Source organism: Pygocentrus nattereri, chromosome 14 (assembly GCF_015220715.1).
Source record: "Pygocentrus nattereri isolate fPygNat1 chromosome 14, fPygNat1.pri, whole genome shotgun sequence".
Lineage (NCBI taxonomy): Eukaryota > Metazoa > Chordata > Actinopteri > Characiformes > Serrasalmidae > Pygocentrus > Pygocentrus nattereri.
In genome coordinates, this window is record NC_051224.1 from 25,668,228 (window position 1) to 25,688,286 (window position 20,059).

General features: G+C 39.5%; 1 protein-coding gene across 1 annotated transcript; it reads right to left on the reverse strand.

Annotated features, from left to right (window-relative positions):
* Positions 1-87: 87 nt before the first annotated feature.
* scpep1 (serine carboxypeptidase 1) lies at positions 88-17,759 on the reverse strand. Its single transcript, XM_017713750.2, has 13 exons — positions 17,605-17,759; positions 13,780-13,913; positions 13,566-13,655; positions 11,787-11,942; positions 11,599-11,673; positions 9,067-9,139; positions 8,437-8,474; positions 7,573-7,701; positions 3,113-3,200; positions 2,917-3,030; positions 2,122-2,259; positions 1,093-1,256; positions 88-307 (listed from the first exon to the last, which is right to left on the reverse strand). The coding sequence occupies exons 1-13, from the start codon at positions 17,666-17,668 to the stop codon at positions 245-247; spliced, it is 1,326 nt and encodes a 441-aa protein (XP_017569239.1). The 5' UTR covers positions 17,669-17,759; the 3' UTR covers positions 88-244.
* Between the last annotated feature and the right edge of the window lie 2,300 nt (positions 17,760-20,059).

Genomic DNA, 20,059 nt, shown 5'->3' on the forward strand with positions numbered 1-20,059 from the left:
GGTAGTGAAACTACAGTAATCAGTTACTTCCTAAAAGTTTGCCGTTTCCAAACAGTTTGATACTGGAATTCATTAAGCAGACAAATGTGTAGAAAAAAAAATTTATTGTGTAGACATTCAATTAAAAAAATAAGAGGGTTCAGTTTGGTTAGGTGCAGGGTCAGAAACAGTGAGGTCAAAGTAAAAGCACTTGATTTTGATTTTGGTGAATGTGTTGATTGTCTAAAGTGGACTGAAGTTTCCATCACTCCTGCAAAGTGACCATCTTCAGCATCCTCAGAGCCATCTGGCCCTGGTCAGAAGGAATCTGAAATAAGCAAAACAACAGTTCTGATCACTTAAAAAATCTGATTTATCTAAAGGTTGCAGTTCAACAATCAATTTTGGAAGGTCAGAGTCAATCAATTATAATCAAAGCCAATAAATTGATACATTTTTGGCCACAATGGCATGATTGGGCTATTTTCAAACATGAAAATCCTAAATGCCACTGATTTTTAACAATAATGAAATGGTTAAGATGTAAACAAAGTCAATCTGAGTGGTTTGGTGTGAAACTCTCCGTTCTAGATAAACTTACCGAGTCAGAATAGTTCACAGTGGTGGTGATAGGAACCAGACATCCACCTCTAAAAACTCCCTCACAAAGTTACTACATGAAATGGTTGTGAATTCACTGCCTGATGACTGAGAGACTGTTATATGATATTTTTGATTTTGGCCTAAAATATAATTTGAAAAATCCTTTCATGGTGGAGGGATACATGCAGGGTGCTGTGAGGCAAAATAGTCCCCAAAGAAAACTTATTATTCCAGATTTTCCACTATTTTCCATCATCAACATTCCATATAAACTCAGAAGACTTGTGTAGGTTCAATGGCTCTGGATGGTAAATAAAATGTTTATATTTGTGTTGTAGTCATGGCGACCCCTGAATCCTATCACCACCACTGTAAAGACATCTGAACCATTTCACACCAAACCACCCTGAATGACTGTTTACATCTCACACTATTATGAATTTTTATATTTTTTTTTAATCAGTGGAATTTTCAATATTAAATCTATCAGGCTGAGGTACAGTGGGTTACCATGTGTCCAGCCTTGAGGATCCAGTAGAAGGCAAAGTTCTTGTAGGTTTTGTAAAAGGCTCCAGTCTGTCCTGCTGACTCCGGGTCTTCCAGAGCCGTCCACTTCATTTGACTGAACTTCTTAAGTCCGTCCCAGTTCAGCTTCTTCACCCACAGTTCCTGACCTGAGAACCAATACCACATGGACACGGTCAGTGGATGTGCAGAAAGCTGCTGTCTTTTAATGCTGATACTGAATAATCATTCTCTCAGAGCTCCAGACCCCAAGCTTTCCTGTTAGAGCCTGTTTAAAGGACCCCATTTCACAGAAAACTGAACGTTCCACTCCAGCAGCACTGCTGTGTCTGATCTCAGACCAGCACAACACACATTAATACACCACCACCACCACATCAGTGTTACTGCAGTGCTGAGAATGATCCACCACCTAAATAATACCTGCTCTGTGAGGGTCCATGAGGGTCCTGACCACTGAAGAACAGGGTAAAAGATGGGCTACAGTCTGTAACTATAAAGTGCACCTATATAGTAAGTGGAGCTGATAAAATGGACAATGAGTGTAGAAACAAGGAGGTGCTTGTAATGTTATGCATGATTGGTGTATTTGTGTTAAAGACAGTAAGAAAATGATATATATATATATATATATATATAGGGATCAAAAAGAATGGAAAATGTCCATCTGTATTCATCATTAAAAAGAGAAGGTTTTAAATGTTTTGACAGTTTTCAAAACTCAAATTACTAAAATTGAAACTCTTGGTTAAAAGTGCTTTAAACACCTGAAAGGTGCGAGTGCCAATGAGTGACATCATAACAAGGAGGCAAAATCTATTCAGCTTTCTATTTTATATGGTATGCTTGTGCAAAATAATGACGAAAGTGTAATCTTTATATTTGCAGGTTTGAAAAGCTAGATGTCCCCAAACTTTTGCTCACAGTGTGTAATCGTCAGACTTGTTACAGAAATTGTCATTTATAAACTGTCCTGCATCATTAAAAGATTCACTGAAGTACAACGTGTCTCACCTATTGTGTCCACAATAAGGTCCAGCTGACCATTATAGACGGTCACATTAACTCCTGCAGCCAAAAGCTCATCTATGATGTCCACCACGGGCTTCATGAAGTCTCCAGACATGCTTTCAAACACCTCCTCAGCCTGGCCTGTGGGACACGTGTTTGTAAGCAAATGCAGGCAGTGTTATTCTGATGGCTGTTCAAATGAACATCTGTACTAACTATATAGGACTTTATTTACAAACACTGCATGAACTTTATCAGACATGCAGGGAAATTTGCTGAAAACTTCTGAAATAACAAAGGTAACACTGATTTATACATAAAATAGCACTTTATCAGAAGTTGTGGGTATTTAATAAAGTGGCCAGTGGTTGAAGCTACAAGGAAGTGTTTCTAATAAAGTGATCAATGAGTAAAGCTACACTGAAGGGGTTTCTAATAAACTGAGTAGAGAGCAGAACTACAAGGGGGGTGGTTCTGATATAGTGGCCAGTGGGTGGAGCTACAAGGTAGATGTTTCTAATAAAGTAGCCAGTTAATTGAGTTACAAGGTAAAAAGTGGCCAGTGAGCACAACTACAAGGGAGGGTTTTCTGATTAAGTGGCCACTGGGTGGAGCTACAAGGGAGGGGCTTCTAATGAAGTAACCAGTGGGTGAAGCTAAAAGGGAGGGATTTCTCATAAAGTGGCCAGTGCATGGAGCTACAAAAGGGGGTTTCTGATAAAATGTAATGCAGTTTGAAAAACTCCAGTAAAGCAGGCAGTGGACTGAACAGAGGTATTCTGAGCCGATGTTGTTTACCTCCCCAAGTGACATTCTTTGGAATAACGCCAAGCTTCTTCCTGATTGGTCCATTCATCAGCTGGGAGAGTGACTGGCGGTGCAGGGGGCGAATGTGGCGAAACTTCATAGCAGCTAAGAACAGAAGAAAAAAGTCACTATCCCATAAACTCTGGGCAGAAAATAGCACGATAAAGCGTCCTCTGTTCTGTCTTACACAGATAGCCATTGTCGTTTAAGCTGGACTTCATCAGCTCGTCATCTTGCTGTGTGAGGATGTTGTAGAAGTTCACGCCATTCGTGTTCTACAATAAAAAACAGTGGAGGATGGAGAGGGGTAATGATTAAAATGTCTTAGATCAGTCTTGTGTGCTTGTTAGGGTGGAACAGCGCATAAAAAAAACATTCATGCTAAGTGGAATGTTCAAGACACTTTATAAAATAAAATAATAAAAAAAGGGTTCTTCAAGGGGTCTTTAGCAAAGAAAATGAACACTCCAAGAACCCTTCATGTGATTAAAGGGTTCTTTACATCATAAGTCAATTCTTCAGACTGATACAGAACCAAAAAAGGTTCTCCTATTGTTAGAAGATTGACATCATAACAATAAAAGAACCTTTTCGGTGCTACATACAATCCCATTTCCAATAAAGTTGGGACGCTGTGCAAAACGTAAATAAAAACAGAAAGCACTGATGTGCAAATCATTTATACCCTAAATTTAAATGAAAACAGTCCAAAGACAACAAATCAAATGTTGAAACTGAGAAATTTTATTCTTTTTTTAAAATTATGGTGGTTTGGGAGAGGATGTGTACGCCAGATATTATGGTTCTCTGACTGGTGTTTATAAATCCTTGTCGATGCCTGCTTCTGGTGCATCCCATCACAATAGTGTGTATCTGATGCCCATGTACAAACCTTCCTTCAGACGCCTGGAGCGTAAGGAGAGAACAGTAAGGATTCGGTCAGAAGACAGTATTTCCTCTCTCCAGGCAGGTCATGATTGTACAGATTGGCAGTGTTCCTATGATGCTTGTGATGATATTAATGAACTAGCTGACACGGCCTCATCTTACATTCCATTTTGCGCTGACACCACTATTCCAACTAAAAGGTTGTTATTTATCCAAATAATAAACCTTGGTTAACAAAAGAGCTCAAAACGATACTAAATAAAAAGAAAAATTTTTTTTTTTATTGGAAATCCGCTGGAGAAGAAGCTTATCTCCAGAGAAGTACGAAATTAGGAGGGCAAAAATGAAATATAGGGAAAAGATAGCAGTGGTAATCTAAGAGAAGCCTGGCATGGTATTAAAAAATGGCCTCTGTTAACCAAGGAGTAAATGACTCATGACAGTTCATTAGGATTAACGGAGTGGATGAGTCTGCATTACCAAATGCCTTTTTCTCGTTTTGAAAGGCCTGAGTTTTCTGAGAATGTTTCTAAGCTTAGAGGGTCTCTTGTATCTCTGGATGAGATTGTGATAAATCAGAAATGTGTTATGGATCTGTTTAGGAGAGTGAACACGAACAAATCTGCCGGGCCTGATGCCATTTGTGGGCACATTTTGCGTCATTGTGCCGACCGGCTCAGTGAGGTTTTCACGAGACTTTTCCAGGTGTGTATTAAATGTGGTCAGATACCTACAATCTGGAAAACATCCACAATAATACCTATTCCAAAATGTAAAAACGCCAAGGAATTAAGTGAGTTTAGACCGGGTGCACTCACATCCCCAGTTATTAAAATTTTTGAAAAGATTTTAAAAAATATAATTGTCTCTCTTATTGGTAACAAATTAGATCCTTTGCAGTTTGCTTACCACGCTGGTACGCGTGAGGGGGATGCAAAACCTTTTATCCTTGATGGAGTGTATAAACACCTTGAGAGACCCCACTCTCATGTGAGATTTATTTGCTGATTTTTCTTCAGCTTTTAATAAGATGCAGCCTCATGTTTTGATTGAGCAACTGGCTTCTTATTTTAAACTCTGATCAGCTGCTGGTGTTGCTTTTAGATTTTTTGACCGACAGAATTCAGCAAGTTTAGGTGAATGGCCGTATGTCCAGCACCATGGTCTCAAATACAGGTGCACCTCAGGGTTGTGTCCTGTCTCCTTTGCTTTTCATTATGTTTAAAGACAGCTGCAGGACTTTTCTGACGACACTTATTATCTCTACTTCAGGGCTCAGGGTCAGATCATGGTTGTGCTCTTCCTGCTTTTGTTATGGGGTGTGAGGACTTTCTTGACCTTAATGTGTCAAAAACTAAGGAATTAATCATTGATATTAGGCTAAATAAAAAGGAGCCAAAAGCTAGTGTCATACATGGAAAAGAGGTACAAGTTGTGGACACATGAGTACTTAGGAACAGTATTCGACTCCCAACTTAAATTTGATGCTAATACAGAGCTGGTTGTTAAGAAGGGTCAACAAAGAGCTCATTTACTGCGAAAGCTGAATTCTTTTCATGTTTGTCATACAGTGTTGTGCAGTTTCTGCCAGTCTTTTTAAGTGTTTTAACTTTCTCGTTTATTTGTTGGTATAATGGACTGTCGGTGAGGGACAAGAATAGCCAGAAGGGTGTTGAACAACACCGTGGCGGCACGGTGGTGTGGTGAGTAGCGCTGTCGCCTCACAGCGAGGAGGGCCTGGGTTCGATCCCCCAGCCGGGTGATCAGGGTCCTCTCTGTGTGGAGTTTGCATGTTCTCCCTGTGTCTGCGTGGGTTTCCTCCGGGTTCTCCGGTTTCCTCCCACAGTCCAAAGACATGCAGTCAGGCCGATTGGACATGGGTGTGAGTGTGTGAGTGACTGTCTGTGTCTGTCTGTATGGACTGGCGACCTGTCCAGGGTGTATCCTGCCTTCCGCCCGATGACTGCTGGGATAGGCTCCAGCACCCCCCCGCGACCCTGACGGAGAAGCGGCTTAGAAAATGGATGGATGGATGGTGTTGAACAAATCTGTTCAAAGATAATTGGAGTCCAACAGAGAGACCTGGTCTCCCTGTGGGAGAAACAAGTGGCTCAGAAAGCAAAAGGAGTCATCACTCAATGTGATCACATTTTGTCCAGCGAATTTACTGTAATGCCGTCAGGTCGGCGTTATATTACACCCTTCAGTAGAACAAATTGCTATTACAAGTCTTTTATTCCTTTTGCTATCAAATTATTGTTATATTCATTAACTTAGGTAAATACATAAATAAATAATACACTATGGGTTGTTAGACATATGTAAGGTTTTTTTTTTTATTGTTAAAGTATATGTGTGTGTGTGTCTGTGTGTATATGTATTTACGAGAAGGCTGCAAATGAACTGCCCTTTTTGGGACTAATAAAGTATTCTGAACTGAACTGAACTGAACAGCACTATCTTTTCAGGCTAGCTATTTTTTGCAGCTGACTAACTTGAAGCAGCGCTCCGTCACTCACACAACACAGTAAAGTGATGATACTATAGATCAAACATGACACAAAAGCAACACTTTCAGTTTAAACGTAGCTAAAAGGAGGACTCTGGTGTGAGAGATTAATGCAGACAGTGTGAGATATATTGCGGTTCACCCCTTAAACTACTACCATAGAATAGAGAAACCCAGTCGTCGCTAGCTGGTGTCTGAATACTGTGATATGCTCTGACATGGACGTGGTAGGAGTGATGGCAGTAATGCTTGCTGTTCATACTAACATTAACGTTGTTGAGAAATGAGACAGCTTAACTCTGTTTTTTTCCACTTTTGGTTTAACTTGTAACGGAATATCCGAGCACTCGTCACCAGACCAAGCTAAAAAATAATCTTTTCTTTCTTAAATTATGACTATTACAAAAACTGCGGCAGTGCTTTTTCAGCTGGTAAAAACAATTAATCAAAGACTTTCTCCCACTCCTATAACAGATTTGTAAGCTGTTCCATTGTTTGGCGAGTGTCTGTTGTGTTCCGACCATAAATTATAGTTTAAAACAGCAATTAACCATCTAGGAGCAAAAATCAGACATTTATCGCGATATGTATCGATATTGAATGACATGAATTTTGTTTATTATGATAACCTTATTGGCCATATAGCTCAGCTCTACCTACAATTACAGGCTGTAGTCCATCTGCTTCTCTGATATTTTGCTAGCCTCTTTTTACCCTGTTCTTCAGTGGTCAGAACCCCCATGGACCCTCACAGAGCAGGTACTATTTGGGTGGTGGATCATTCTCAGTGCTGCAGTAACACTGACGTGGTGGTGGTGTGTTAGTGTGTGTTGCACTGGTCTGAGTAGATCAGACACAGCAGTGCTGCTGGAGTTTTAAACACCTCAGTGTCACTGCTGGACTGAGAACAGTCCACCAACCGCAAATATCGATCCAACAGCGTCCTATGACCACTGATGAAGGACTAGAGGATGACCGACACAAACTGTGCAGCAGCAGATGAGCTATCATCTCTGATTTTACATCTACAAGGTGGACTGACAAGGTAGGAGCATCTAATAGGGTGGACAGTGAGTGGACACAGTGTAGAATCAAGGAAGTCATAATGTTATGGCTGATCGGTGTATATATAAACAGGCCTTGAAATGAATTCATAAAAAATAATCATCACAGTCACAGAATTGGTCAGAAAAATTGCAGTATCCAAAATCATTCAGAACTAAATGTTAGTTGTGAGCAGCACCACTGACCTGTTCAACAACGTTCTCTGTGATTGACCACTGCTCGGTGGCCTTCTCATACTGACCCTGCTCCACTGCCTCCTGGACTGCTTTGGCTGCACGGGTCACCTCCATCAGCCCGTAGTCATCCAGCAGAGACTGCAACACACACACACACACACACACACCCCCCCAGTGAGAACACATTTGGGACAATCTCCAGCATTCAAAATAATCTATGAAAGGTTTTCAGTCACACCCTACATGTTTATAGATGACAGAGTGAAACAAAGTGCCAGAAACCACATAATTAAGTCTATTAAGAGATTACTTAAAGGAAAAGTCCACCAATGTTTCATGTATTCTGCATATATAAACAATTAAGATGCAAACAGTCGTTCAAAGTGGTTTGGTGTGAAACGCTCTGTTCTAGACAAATGTACACAGAGTCAGAACTGTTCACAGTGGTGGTGACAGGAACCGGACGTCCACCTCTAAAAGCTCCCTCACAGAAAGTTACTGCATGAAATGGTTATGAATTCACTGCCTGATGACTGAGACAGTTTTATGATAGTTTTGAGAAGATTTTAGCCTTAAACTCCATTCATGGTGGAGGGATACATAACATGCAGGGTGCTGTGAGACAAAATAGTCCCCAAAGAAAACTTATTATTTCAGATTTTCCACTATTTTCCATCATCAACATTCCATATAAACTTGGAAGACTCGTGTAGGTTCTCTGGTGGTTCTGTACAGTAAATAAAATGTCTATATTTGTGTTGTAGTCATGACACTTCAGACACTTCAGACACCACTCATGTCTTGGCTAATGGGCGACATCGGGGATAAAGCTGGGGAAGCTGTGTACATTCAGGAGGTTAGTGATGGACTCACAGTGCTGTAGAGATACGGCCCCCATGTCAGGACAGAGTCTGTGGGGGGAGATTTTTTTGATGGTTAATATAAAGCTTTATGTCATGTGTTTTACAGTTCTGTGTGATTGTGATTTTGTGAATACACATAAAATATTACTCATATTGCTGAATATTAGGACTATAAACCTCACAGTGATTCACTAGGATTATTTTTAGGAAAGGATTCAATGCTTGAAATATACCATCAAGCAAAGCAGTAATCATAACTGTGATGAAGAAAAAAAAAAAAAAAAAACCCAACAAAAAATATAAACTTGCTTTGTACAAAAAGGCAATAACAGCCTATTAATAAGCTGCATTTAGGTAACTGCTAGCAGGTATTTATGCACTTGGACTGGGCACTAATACAAAAACATCTGGCACAAAATCTAGTTAAACAAGACTTTACTCTCTTAATAATGAAATATGCAGTTGGTCTGTATCTACAAGCATATTGTATTGAATTGTGACATTATTTATCATGAAACGGTGTACTGTCATACTGCTCAACCCTAATATATCACAACAAAATGATATTGAAAACGATTGAGTTATTTTTTCTTCTTCTTCTTTTTTTTTTTTTTAAATATAAAAGGTTTAGAACACAAACCTAAAGGAGAGATCCAGGAGTCTCCCAGAGCCACTCCAGCAAAATTACATTTAATAGAGCCTTTCTGAACAGCCTGAGAAGAAACAGAGCAAACACATCACCAACAGAAACAGAACCACAGACCTGACTGTACACGCCATTACTCAGACTCACGCTCCCTACTCAAAGCTCCGGGGGATTATTAGAGGAAGTGGACACTTGCTGGACACTGAATGTTCCTCTTTAACTCATCATCAGCTGAGAGCATGACTGAGAATGTTTGTGGAAAATACCAGCAATGAAGACACAATGGTGTGTGTGTAATTTTATTTATTTTTATATATATATATATATATATATATATATATATATATATATATATATATATATATATATATATATATATATATATATATATATATACATACACACACACAAAATTAAAATAAGAAGCTGTGTGTGTGTTTGTGTGTGTTCATGTGTGTATGTGTGCACAATATCATTATCAGAGAAGAACAAATGGTATTGTATCATCTCTAAGGACATTAAAATAATTATTTCTTGAACACTGATGTACTGCACCATATTGCTTACATAGTTGATGTACACTATAGATGCACTATAGTGTGTGCACGTACAATCGTGAGTATTTAGATATTAGATAGCAGAGCTGGGTGATATGTCAAACATATAACATTGTGATACAGGATCAACATGACTTATTTGATGCACGAAAGTATCTATCCACAGCATATTAAAGTACATAACAGAGGTGGGCGATATGGTAAAAATATATCACAATACTTCCCACTATACAGCACAACATGAAAAATGTTCTTGATGAACAACTTGTCATAATATTTATTTAGATATCTGATCAGTCGGAACAGAGAAAAAAAAGCAGCAACACTACATTTTAAAACATACACTATATTGCCAAAAGTATTCACTCACCCATCCAAATCACAGATGTATAAAACCAAGCACCTAGGCCTGCAGACTGCTTCTACAAACATTAGTGAAAGAATGGGTTGCTCTCAAGAGTTCAGTGAATTGCAGTGTGGTATCATGATAGGACGACACCTGTGCAACAAGTCCAGTCGTGAAATTTCCTCACTACTAAATATTCCACAGTCAACTGTCAGTGGTATTATAACAAAGTGGAAGTGAATGGGAGCGACAGCAACTCAGCCACGAAGTGGTAGGCCACGTAAAATGACAGAGTGGGGTCAGCGGATGCTGAGACACATAATGTGCAGAGGTCGCCAACTTTCTGCAGTCAATTGCTACAGACCTCCAAACTTCATGTGGCCTTCAGATAAGCTCAAGAACAGCGTAGAGAGCTTCATGGAATGGGTTTTCATGGCCAAGCAGCTGTATCCAACCCTTACATCACCAAGCGCAACGCAAAGCATTGAATGCAGTGGTGTAAAGTGCCGTCACTGGACTCTAGAGCAGTGGAGACGTGTTCTCTGGAGTGACGAATCACGCTTCTCCCTCTGGCAATCCAACGAGTGGACGAGTGTAGGTTTGACGGTTGCCAGGAGAACGGTACTTGTCTGACTACATTGTGCTACGTGTAAAGTTTGGTGGCGGGGGGATTATGGTATGGGGTTGTGTTTCAGGAGTTGGGCTTGGCCCCTTAGTTCCAGTGAAAGGAACTCTTAATACTTCAGCACCAAGAGATGTTGGATGATTTCATGTTCCCAAATTTGTGGGAACCGTTTGGCAATGGCCCCTTCCTGTTCCAACATGACTGCACACCAGTTGGCAAAGCAAGGTCCATAAAGACATGGATGAGCAAGTTTGGTGTGGAAGAACTTGACTGGCCTGCACAGAGTCCTAACCCCAACCCGACAGAACACCTTTGGGATGAATCAGAGTGGAAACTGTGAGCCTGGTCTTCTCGTCCAACATCAGTGTCTGACCTCACAAATGCACTTCTGGAAGAAGGGTCAAAAATTCCCATAAAGACAAAAACCTGTAGAAAGCCTTCCCAGAAGAGTTAAAGCTGTTATAGCTACAAAGGGTGGGCCGACGTCATATTAAACCCTATGGATTAAGAATGGGATCTCACTCAAGTTCATATGCATGTGAAGGCAGACGAGTGAATACTTTTGGCAATATAGTGTACCATCACAAGCTGTGAATACAATGTTTTTTATTTAACATTAAATCAACTATTATGGCGCTCCATAATATCCAGTTAAACAGGATTAATTCTGCTCTCTTTATAATGAAATATGCAGTTGGTCAGTGTCTACAAGTACTGTTGATGCACATATGTTCAGAAAAGCTTTCTGTAATGTACTGTGATCATTTATCATGACAAAATGTATCTTTGTCATGTCGCCAGCTCTAATGTGCACTGTGTTGTTTCTGTAAGATCCATGACTTGTTTTGTTGTTTTTCTCTTTTTTCGAGTACTTTTGCAAATGAACTGATGGAAAGAATCAGTTTCATGCTCTGGTGTTAATGCGATACAATATGGGACATAACTAGAAAATAATTACAAATATTTTTATTGCGATTATCGTGTCGATTATTGTGTACCTTTGTGAGCGCCAGTGAAATAGCAGCAGCCATTTTTCCTCCGTAGGATTCTGAAAATATGTAGAAAGGAATGCTCTGCAGGACAGAGAACACGGCAGGTTTAATTACACTCCATAATCAATAATCACTGTTATTATGTACTAACAGTGGTGGGCTGCATTCAGGACCTGATGGTCTTTGCATTGTACCTGAAACTCAGTTTGCTTGTTGAAGAACTCCCGCAGGAGCACCATCATGTCTGCCGCCACCATGGCAACGTCCTTCGTCAGGGCTTCCTCTGAGTCAGTGTAACTGTAGCCCGTCCCCACAGGGTTGTCCACAAATAGGACACTTGCAGAGCTCACCTGCAGCACAACACACACACACACACCTGTGTTAATACACACCTGTATTACTTTCTCGGTGAGACCATGCACTTACCTTAAACCTTGCGATCCAGAAGGCTTTTTGTTTTTTCCAAAAACAGCTGCGTTTCTGGTGAAAATGTCATGTTTTATTGTGAGGGGCAGCAAAATATTCATGCTCATGTCCTAATAGCGAGCACTCATATGGGATGACTACACGCAAACACCAAGTGGCAACAATTTTAAGATAAATGTATGGGAAATTTCATACATTTTTCAAAAATGTCTGCTTAATTATATGGTTCAGGTTCAAACAGTGGTTCTGAGTGGTTTGGTGTGAAACGCTCTGCTCTAGAGAAACGGACCGAGTCAGAACTGTTGACAGTGGTGGTGATATTAACCAGACACCCACCTCTAAAAGCCCCCTCACAGAAAGTTACTACATGAAATGGTTATGAATTCACTGCCTGATGTCCGAGACACTGTTTGTTAGTTTTGTGATGTTAGCCTAAAACATTTTAATACATTTATTTCAATCTATTCATGGTGAAAGGATTAATCACATGAGTTCTAAGGCAAAATAGTCCTCATTGAAAACATTTCAGATTTTCTACTATTTTCCCCCCATCATCAACATTCCATGTAAACTCAGAAGACTCGTGTAGGTTCTCTGGTGGTTCTGGATAGTAAATAAAATGTCTGTATTTGTGTTGTAGTCATGGCAACCCCTGGTTCCCTTCACCACCACTGTAAAGACATCTGAACCATTTCACACCAAACCGCTCTGAATGACTGTCTATATCTCAAAGCCTGTGTTAATTAAGATATTTTGGAAAAAAAAAAAAAATCAGTGGAATTTCCCTTTATGTTCCCTTTTATGTGTTTACAGTGTAAACTAAACGAGAAAGTAAGATGATCTGTAGTCTAGAGCAGAAAACACTGGTTATTTGTTTAACCAACTTCTCAACTTTGCCAAATAATAGTTACATAATTTCTCCTCAGCCATTTTAAGGTGGAATGGCAGAGCAAAGTGACTCATCAAAAACAGAAACAGAACATCTGTTTAAAACACTGTGCTGGTGTAGACAGCTTATTAATTATTAATAATGGGAATAATGGTTTTGTTATTGTTGATTACTCACGATGCATAATGTTATGAAACGATCTTATCGCTATGAGGAGGTTTGCTCTTGATAAAGGGCTACAGGAAGAACAGCCACATGACTTTTAAACCATAAGCACTTATTATAATATTATAATGGCATCCACCTCCTTGTTTCTACACTCAGTCCATTTCATCAGCTCCACTTACTATATAGGTGCACTTTGTATTAGTTCTACAGTTACAGACCGTAGTCCATCGGTTTCTCTGCATACATATACATACATACATACACATATATATATATATATACATACATACATACATACATACATACATACATATATATATATATATATATATATATATATATATATATATATATATATATATATATATATATATATATATATATATATATATATATATAAAAAAACACATATCTTTTAATATTAGCCATTTTTCCTATTTTACTACCAATTTGTATAAAGCCGTTTTAAAAAGCATTTTAATGTATTTACCCAGGAAGTTTTCCTTGGCTCGAGGTCAGTGTCCAGAGGCCCGATCTCCTCAAAGTTTCCGAATCCACAGCTGGACCCTCCAGGACCCCCCTGATATTCAAAAACAATCCACACCAGGCTGTGATTAGCATCACTGACACAGTGCATGACAGCTGAGTGTGACAGTCAGGTCATATTCAGATCACGTGCTGAATCACTTTTACAGCTCACTCACCTGAAGCCACATGACCAGCGGCAGGTCCTTAAAGCTGGAGCTGTCAGCATAGTACAGCCACCAGAACATGTGAGCACCTTCACGAACGTCCACATAACCCCACGTCTCCTTCCCCTGGACTGGAAGTGACCATCCTGTGTTAAAAAAGGCCAAATATACTTTTAATTAGTTTATACCTGATGTTTTCTGGTCTGATCCTTCAGTCTTGTTGCTCTGGTTACCTGCAGGGTCTCTCTAGATGTGAAGCGAGCTTGTTAGAGCAGAAAAACGATAGAATTTCCACTGAATGAAGGCTATAGAGATAAGTTTAGACACATCATGGTAGAGCTGAACGAGTCACAGAAGCAGGCCTTTTCTTCTTTGAGAAAAACAACATTCACTTTTCTGAAATCTGGCTTAAACACTGAACACAGCTCTGGATTATTAGGTTAAGTTAAATTTTCCCACCTTTTTTTAAAGGGGGCCAGAATGGACCCTAATCAAAATACCTGAGGGTATTCTCGGCCCAAATATTATCTATAAATCTGTATATCGCTGTTGTTGGATCAAAACCTCATATCTCCAAAATGGTAACTTTAAAGGAGAAGGAAGAAACATATTCTACTTTTGATGTAAGTCAATGGAACTAGATGTTTTTCCAAATAATTCTAGGTAATTTCTGTTGGTCCATTCATCATGAAATTTACAAAGAATATGTAGAACCATAGGTGCTTTCAATTTATGTCAAAAACTGAAAAATTGCAGGGGACAGGGTCATCTGGGATTCTGCTACTGTGACCCTATCTGGATTATCTGGATACACACACATAAATACATGCATAAATAAATGATTGTACATTTCTGTGTATATTTAACTCTTACATTAGAATAGTATTTATATATTCCGAATTTCTTTATGTTAATATTTAACATATATGGTACATAATTACAAATATTTATCAAATATATTTATCTATACGATTAAGCATTCAGTATTCAAAACATGAAAAACAAACATATAGAACAAGTAATTTTTTTTGTACAAGCTACTGAATTTGCTCTGATAAAAAAAAAAAAAAAAAGATATGCATTGCACACGACACGGGCACTTCTACAGTCACATCCCGAACACGGGCACTTCTACAGTCACATCCCGAACACGGGCACTTCTACAGTCACATCCCGAACACGGGCACTTCTACAGTCACATCCCGAACACGGGCACTTCTACAGACACATCCAGAACACGGGCACTTCTACAGTCACATCCCGAACACGAGCACTCCTACAGTCACATCCCGAACACGAGCACTCCTACAGTCACATCCCGAACACGAGCACTCCTACAGTCACATCCCGAACACGGGCACTTCTACAGTCACATCCCGAACACGGGCACTTCTACAGACACATCCCGAACACGGGCACTTCTACAGTCACATCCCGAACACGGGCACTTCTACAGTCACATCCCGAACACGGGCACTTCTACAGTCACATCCAGAACACGGGCACTTCTACAGTCACATCCAGAACACGGGCACTTCTACAGTCACATCCAGAACACGGGCACTTCTACAGTCACATCCAGAACACGGGCACTTCTACAGTCACATCCAGAACACGGGCACTTCTACAGTCACATCCAGAACACGGGCACTTCTACAGTCACATCCAGAACACGGGCACTTCTACAGTCACATCCAGAACACGGGCACTTCTACAGTCACATCCAGAACACGGGCACTTCTACAGTCACATCCAGAACACGGGCACTTCTACAGTCACATCCAGAACACGGGCACTTCTACAGTCACATCCAGAACACGGGCACTTCTACAGTCACATCCAGAACACGGGCACTTCTACAGTCACATCCAGAACACGGGCACTTCTACAGTCACATCCAGAACACGGGCACTTCTACAGTCACATCCAGAACACGGGCACTTCTACAGTCACATCCAGAACACGGGCACTTCTACAGTCACATCCAGAACACGGGCACTTCTACAGTCACATCCAGAACACGGGCACTTCTACAGTCACATCCAGAACACGGGCACTTCTACAGTCACATCCAGAACACGGGCACTTCTACAGTCACATCCAGAACACGGGCACTTCTACAGCTAAAAAGAAAAACACTTTTTGGCTTGTGTTCTGCATCGCACTATGGGACTGTAATGTCATTTGTGGATTGCATTTCATGTTTTTCCACTGTAGTGACTTTCAATTTGCCATGAATTCCTCTCCATTAACCAAGACCTAATTACTCTTAAATAACTGTTCTTCAAACATTCTTTAATAAAGACCTTTTACAGAACCATAAACACTCAAAAACCCTTTGCATCCTTAAATGGTTCTTTGCATGAACTGGTTCTTTAGATTGATGGAGAATGTAAATGGTTCTATAAGGAACCTTTTTGAAAATGGGTTCTTCTATTGCTACAAGCTTGGCATCCTAACAATAGTAGAACCCATTTTGGTGCTATATAGAACCAAATACAACACATTCTCCATCAGTCTGAAGAACTATTTCACCATACAAAGAACCATTTGAGCATGAAATGGTTCTATATAGATCTCCAGATCCCCTTGACTAAAGAACTGTTGAAGAACCATCCTTTTAAGAGTGTAGTTTTACCCAGTTGAGCAGAGTTCTGACAGATTTACGCTTTTCTGTGCAGAAATGTTAACATTTTTACTCCTACGGAACGATCTTAAGAGGAAATGAATCTCCTCTTTCTTCATTTCCACTTCGGTCATAATCATTTACTTCCCAATTCTCTTTTTTGGATTTCTTTCTGCTGAGCTGGGACGGATTCTGAGCTGCTTCACTCTTGATATGGACCTAGAGAGACAATTACTCAGCAATTCTTTGAAGCCGATATATTTTTAAAATATTTTTGCGCTTCTTTTACTTTTAAACTTTTTTTAGCAGTGACACGCTTTTACTTTACTGATCTACTTCAGCCTCTGACAGACTCCGATTACAGTGTTATTATAATATGAAGCTTTAGTAGAGAAACCGGGGCTCAGATTCAGCATTCAGTTCTGTTCTCTTTCACTTTCACTTCAATATCAGCACAGAACCTATGAAGCTCCATAACCTCCAGCTTCTTATTCAAGTTTTATGTTCCAGCTTAATATCAACACACACACACACACACACACACACACACCGTCTGGCTTCTGAATAGGCATCTTCTAGTTCTTCTTTCCGTTCCACCTTAAATGGTACAGCAGATTCTGGCGCCTCCTCTAATAAGAAGCTTTGTGCGTTGATATTAATGTGGATTGGAAAATTCGAAAAAACTGTTAGTTGAAATTAGGAGGACCATTTAAGACGGACATTTAGATGAAATGGAAAATTAAAATACGAAGCTGTGTGTGTGTGTGTGTGTTTGTATGTGTGTGTTGATCTTAAGGTAGACCTTCTAAGGTGGACCGGTAAATTCTAACAAGACGCTACCGATTAAAAAGTTTCGTGCGTTATATTAAGGCGAATCATTTAAGGTGGACCGGAAAATTCAAATCAGATGCTACCGATTAAAAAGTTTCGTGCGTTATATTAAGGCGAATCATTTAAGGTGGACCGGACAATTAAAATCAGATGCTACCGATTAAAAGGTTTCGTGCGTTATATTAAGGTGAATCATTTAAGGTAGACCGGAAAATGCAAATAAGAAGGTGCGAATTTGAAGGTAAAATGTACTTTGTAGTATGTTTTTAGTCTGAACTACTGAAAAAAGGCGGAGATTGTCAGATTATTCGGCTGCAGTTAGAAACTCAGAGAGCTAAAGCGGAGCTTTTTAAAGGTTCAGACTCTCTGTATTTTCTTACCTCCGCCAATGCAGACAGCAAACAGCAGGGCAGCTGCCCATGTGCGAGTCCAGCTCGGGGCCATTGTCCCAGTCTCGCGCCCTGTCTCGCGCCGCAGTGGATCAGAACTTGCAGATGGAGACTACATCATCACATGACATCATCACATGACCTCAGTCAGCTGACACACACAAAACACCAGGAGGAAGTGTTACGTCACGGTGAGCCTTCACGAAAAAGTGTCCAAGCTCGCTGCCCTGTCACTTAATGACCCCCACATTAATGTGTTTTAATGAAAATATTATTGAATTATGTGTGTTGCATGTATTACGTCATACCTGTCCATCGTCTTTAACGATTTAAGCTACGAATGTTTGGATTTTCATGCAATTTATACATTTTTAAATTATTCTCACACATCTGAGCTCTGCAGCTACAACCCCTGTGTTTATATACACTACACTTAAAAAATATGGTTCTTTGGCAAAGGGAGTGGTTCTATTATTTGTTTTTTTTTTTATTTTTATTTTATGCAATCAGTGTACAAACAGTAATGGCAATGCAGTGTACGGTTGTTCACTTAACACAAACCGAAGCAGCTGGTAAATTCAAGTAACCATATCAAAACAAAACAAAACAAAAATAAAAACAAGTTTCAAGTTTATTTGTCATTTGCACATCTCAGGACATTTATGCATTGAAATGCTTGTGGTGAGACTCAGCTAATGACTACAGACAGTAAATAAGTAAAAGTAAAATATAAAAAACAAATTGAAATATACTAAATATGCACAAAATATAGAGGCAATATACATTTAAAATGACTTAAGTGACTCAGTGTTATTGTTCTTTAAAGTGGCTTAGTGTTAAAGTGTTATTGTCCATAGCAGAGATATGATAATATCTCTATAATAATAATTAAGATATAATAATAATAATAGTAATAATAATAATAATAACACTGGCAGAGTGACTGAGTGAAATGGTAACTGGGGAAGGAGCCGCAGCTTCACAGCCTGTTCATTAATTGGGTTGTCCTAGCCTGGATGCTGATGAACAGGCTGTGTGCTGGGTGACGCTCTCTGACCGGATCATTTTGATCTTCCTGAGGCAGCAGGACTGGTACATGTCCTGCAAGGCTGGTAGTTTGTTGCCTATGATGGCTTCTGCTGTCCTCACCACTCTTCTAGGGGCCTTGCGGTCACAGGCAGTGCAGCTGCTGTACAAGACAGTGATGCAGCCCGTGAGGATACTCTCTATGGAGCACCTGTAGAAGTTGATGAGGATCTGCGGAGGCAGACCAAACTTCCTAAGCCTACGCAGGAAGAAGAAACGCTGACGGACAAATCTCACAATAGTGTTGGTGTGGTGAGACCAGGTGAGGTCATCAGTGAGGTTTACATCGAGAAACTTCACACTGCTGACTCTCCACTTCAGCTCCATTGATGAATAGGGGAGAGTGACAACAAAACATACATTAAAAAGGGTGTTAGGGGAGACAAACACTCTCTAGTATCTTTCAAACCATTTTCATAAATTCATTTTAGTAACTCTTTGGCATTTTTCTTTTCAGTGCACTCTAAGGTACCAAAATGATACATGAGCTCCTTATGAGAAGTGTAAAAATATGGTGCTGTTTATTTAATAGACTTTACTTTATGTATAATGTTACTTTATGTTTAATCTTCCTAACAATAAAATTACATTTACACCCATTTCAGAATCTGCATCTTGTAAAAGAATATTCCATATATAATATCTGCTTCTGTAAGCTCATTTAAACCCACAATCTTTGGGTATAACCGATAATGTAAATCATCCCTTGATGTGTTCAAGTCCTTACAAGAAATAAATACATGCTCAGTTGTTTCAATATCTTCTTTACAGAAAGCACAAACATTTTCATCCAAATTAAACCTCAGAAATTCTTTAGATGGATGTATTCCAGTCATTGTTTTGAAATTATTTCTTTGAGGGCAGGACTTACTCTGTAAACAGACGCCAGGTTGAGAGTTACCAGAGCCGGTTTATGAGGAGCCTGGCCACTTCCTATTCCTTCCATTATATCAAAAACAGAATGGCTAAACAGCAGAAGGCGCCCGTGAGAGTGAGAGAATGGGAGTAAAAGGCACTTAATGCCTAAAAACGAACTGTTAAAATAGTTTCTAGTCACTCGCCCAGAATGTTTCTTTAATTTTAGAAAGTAGAAGGATGAAATTTCACTAAAAAAAGTAAAGAAATCTTATGTTTCCTTTCTTTCTACAGTAAACAGATTTGGATCGGCAGGAGGCGGGCATTACTGCTACTGAGAAAAAACTGAAACAACAAAAAAATTATCATTGAGATTTAAATAAAATTGAAAAGCTTTAACATACTGTAGCAACAGATTTACAATATTTCTTATTTTGCTGCTGGTGCCAATTCCCTTATAAGGAAATGTAAATACACAGATCTGTGCATACAAACAAGACGTATG

Coding starts and splice junctions, on each gene's coding strand:
- scpep1 (XM_017713750.2), bottom strand. CDS start 17,668: ATGGCCCCGAGCTGGACTCGCACATGGGCAGCTGCCCTGCTGTTTGCT. Junction 7,702..8,436: donor GGCCGTATCTCTACAGCACT/GTGAGTCCATCA, acceptor TGTGTGTTGCAG/TCTCTGCTGGATGACTACGG. Junction 3,201..7,572: donor CAGAGAACGTTGTTGAACAG/GTCAGTGGTGCT, acceptor TTTTTATTGTAG/AACACGAATGGCGTGAACTT.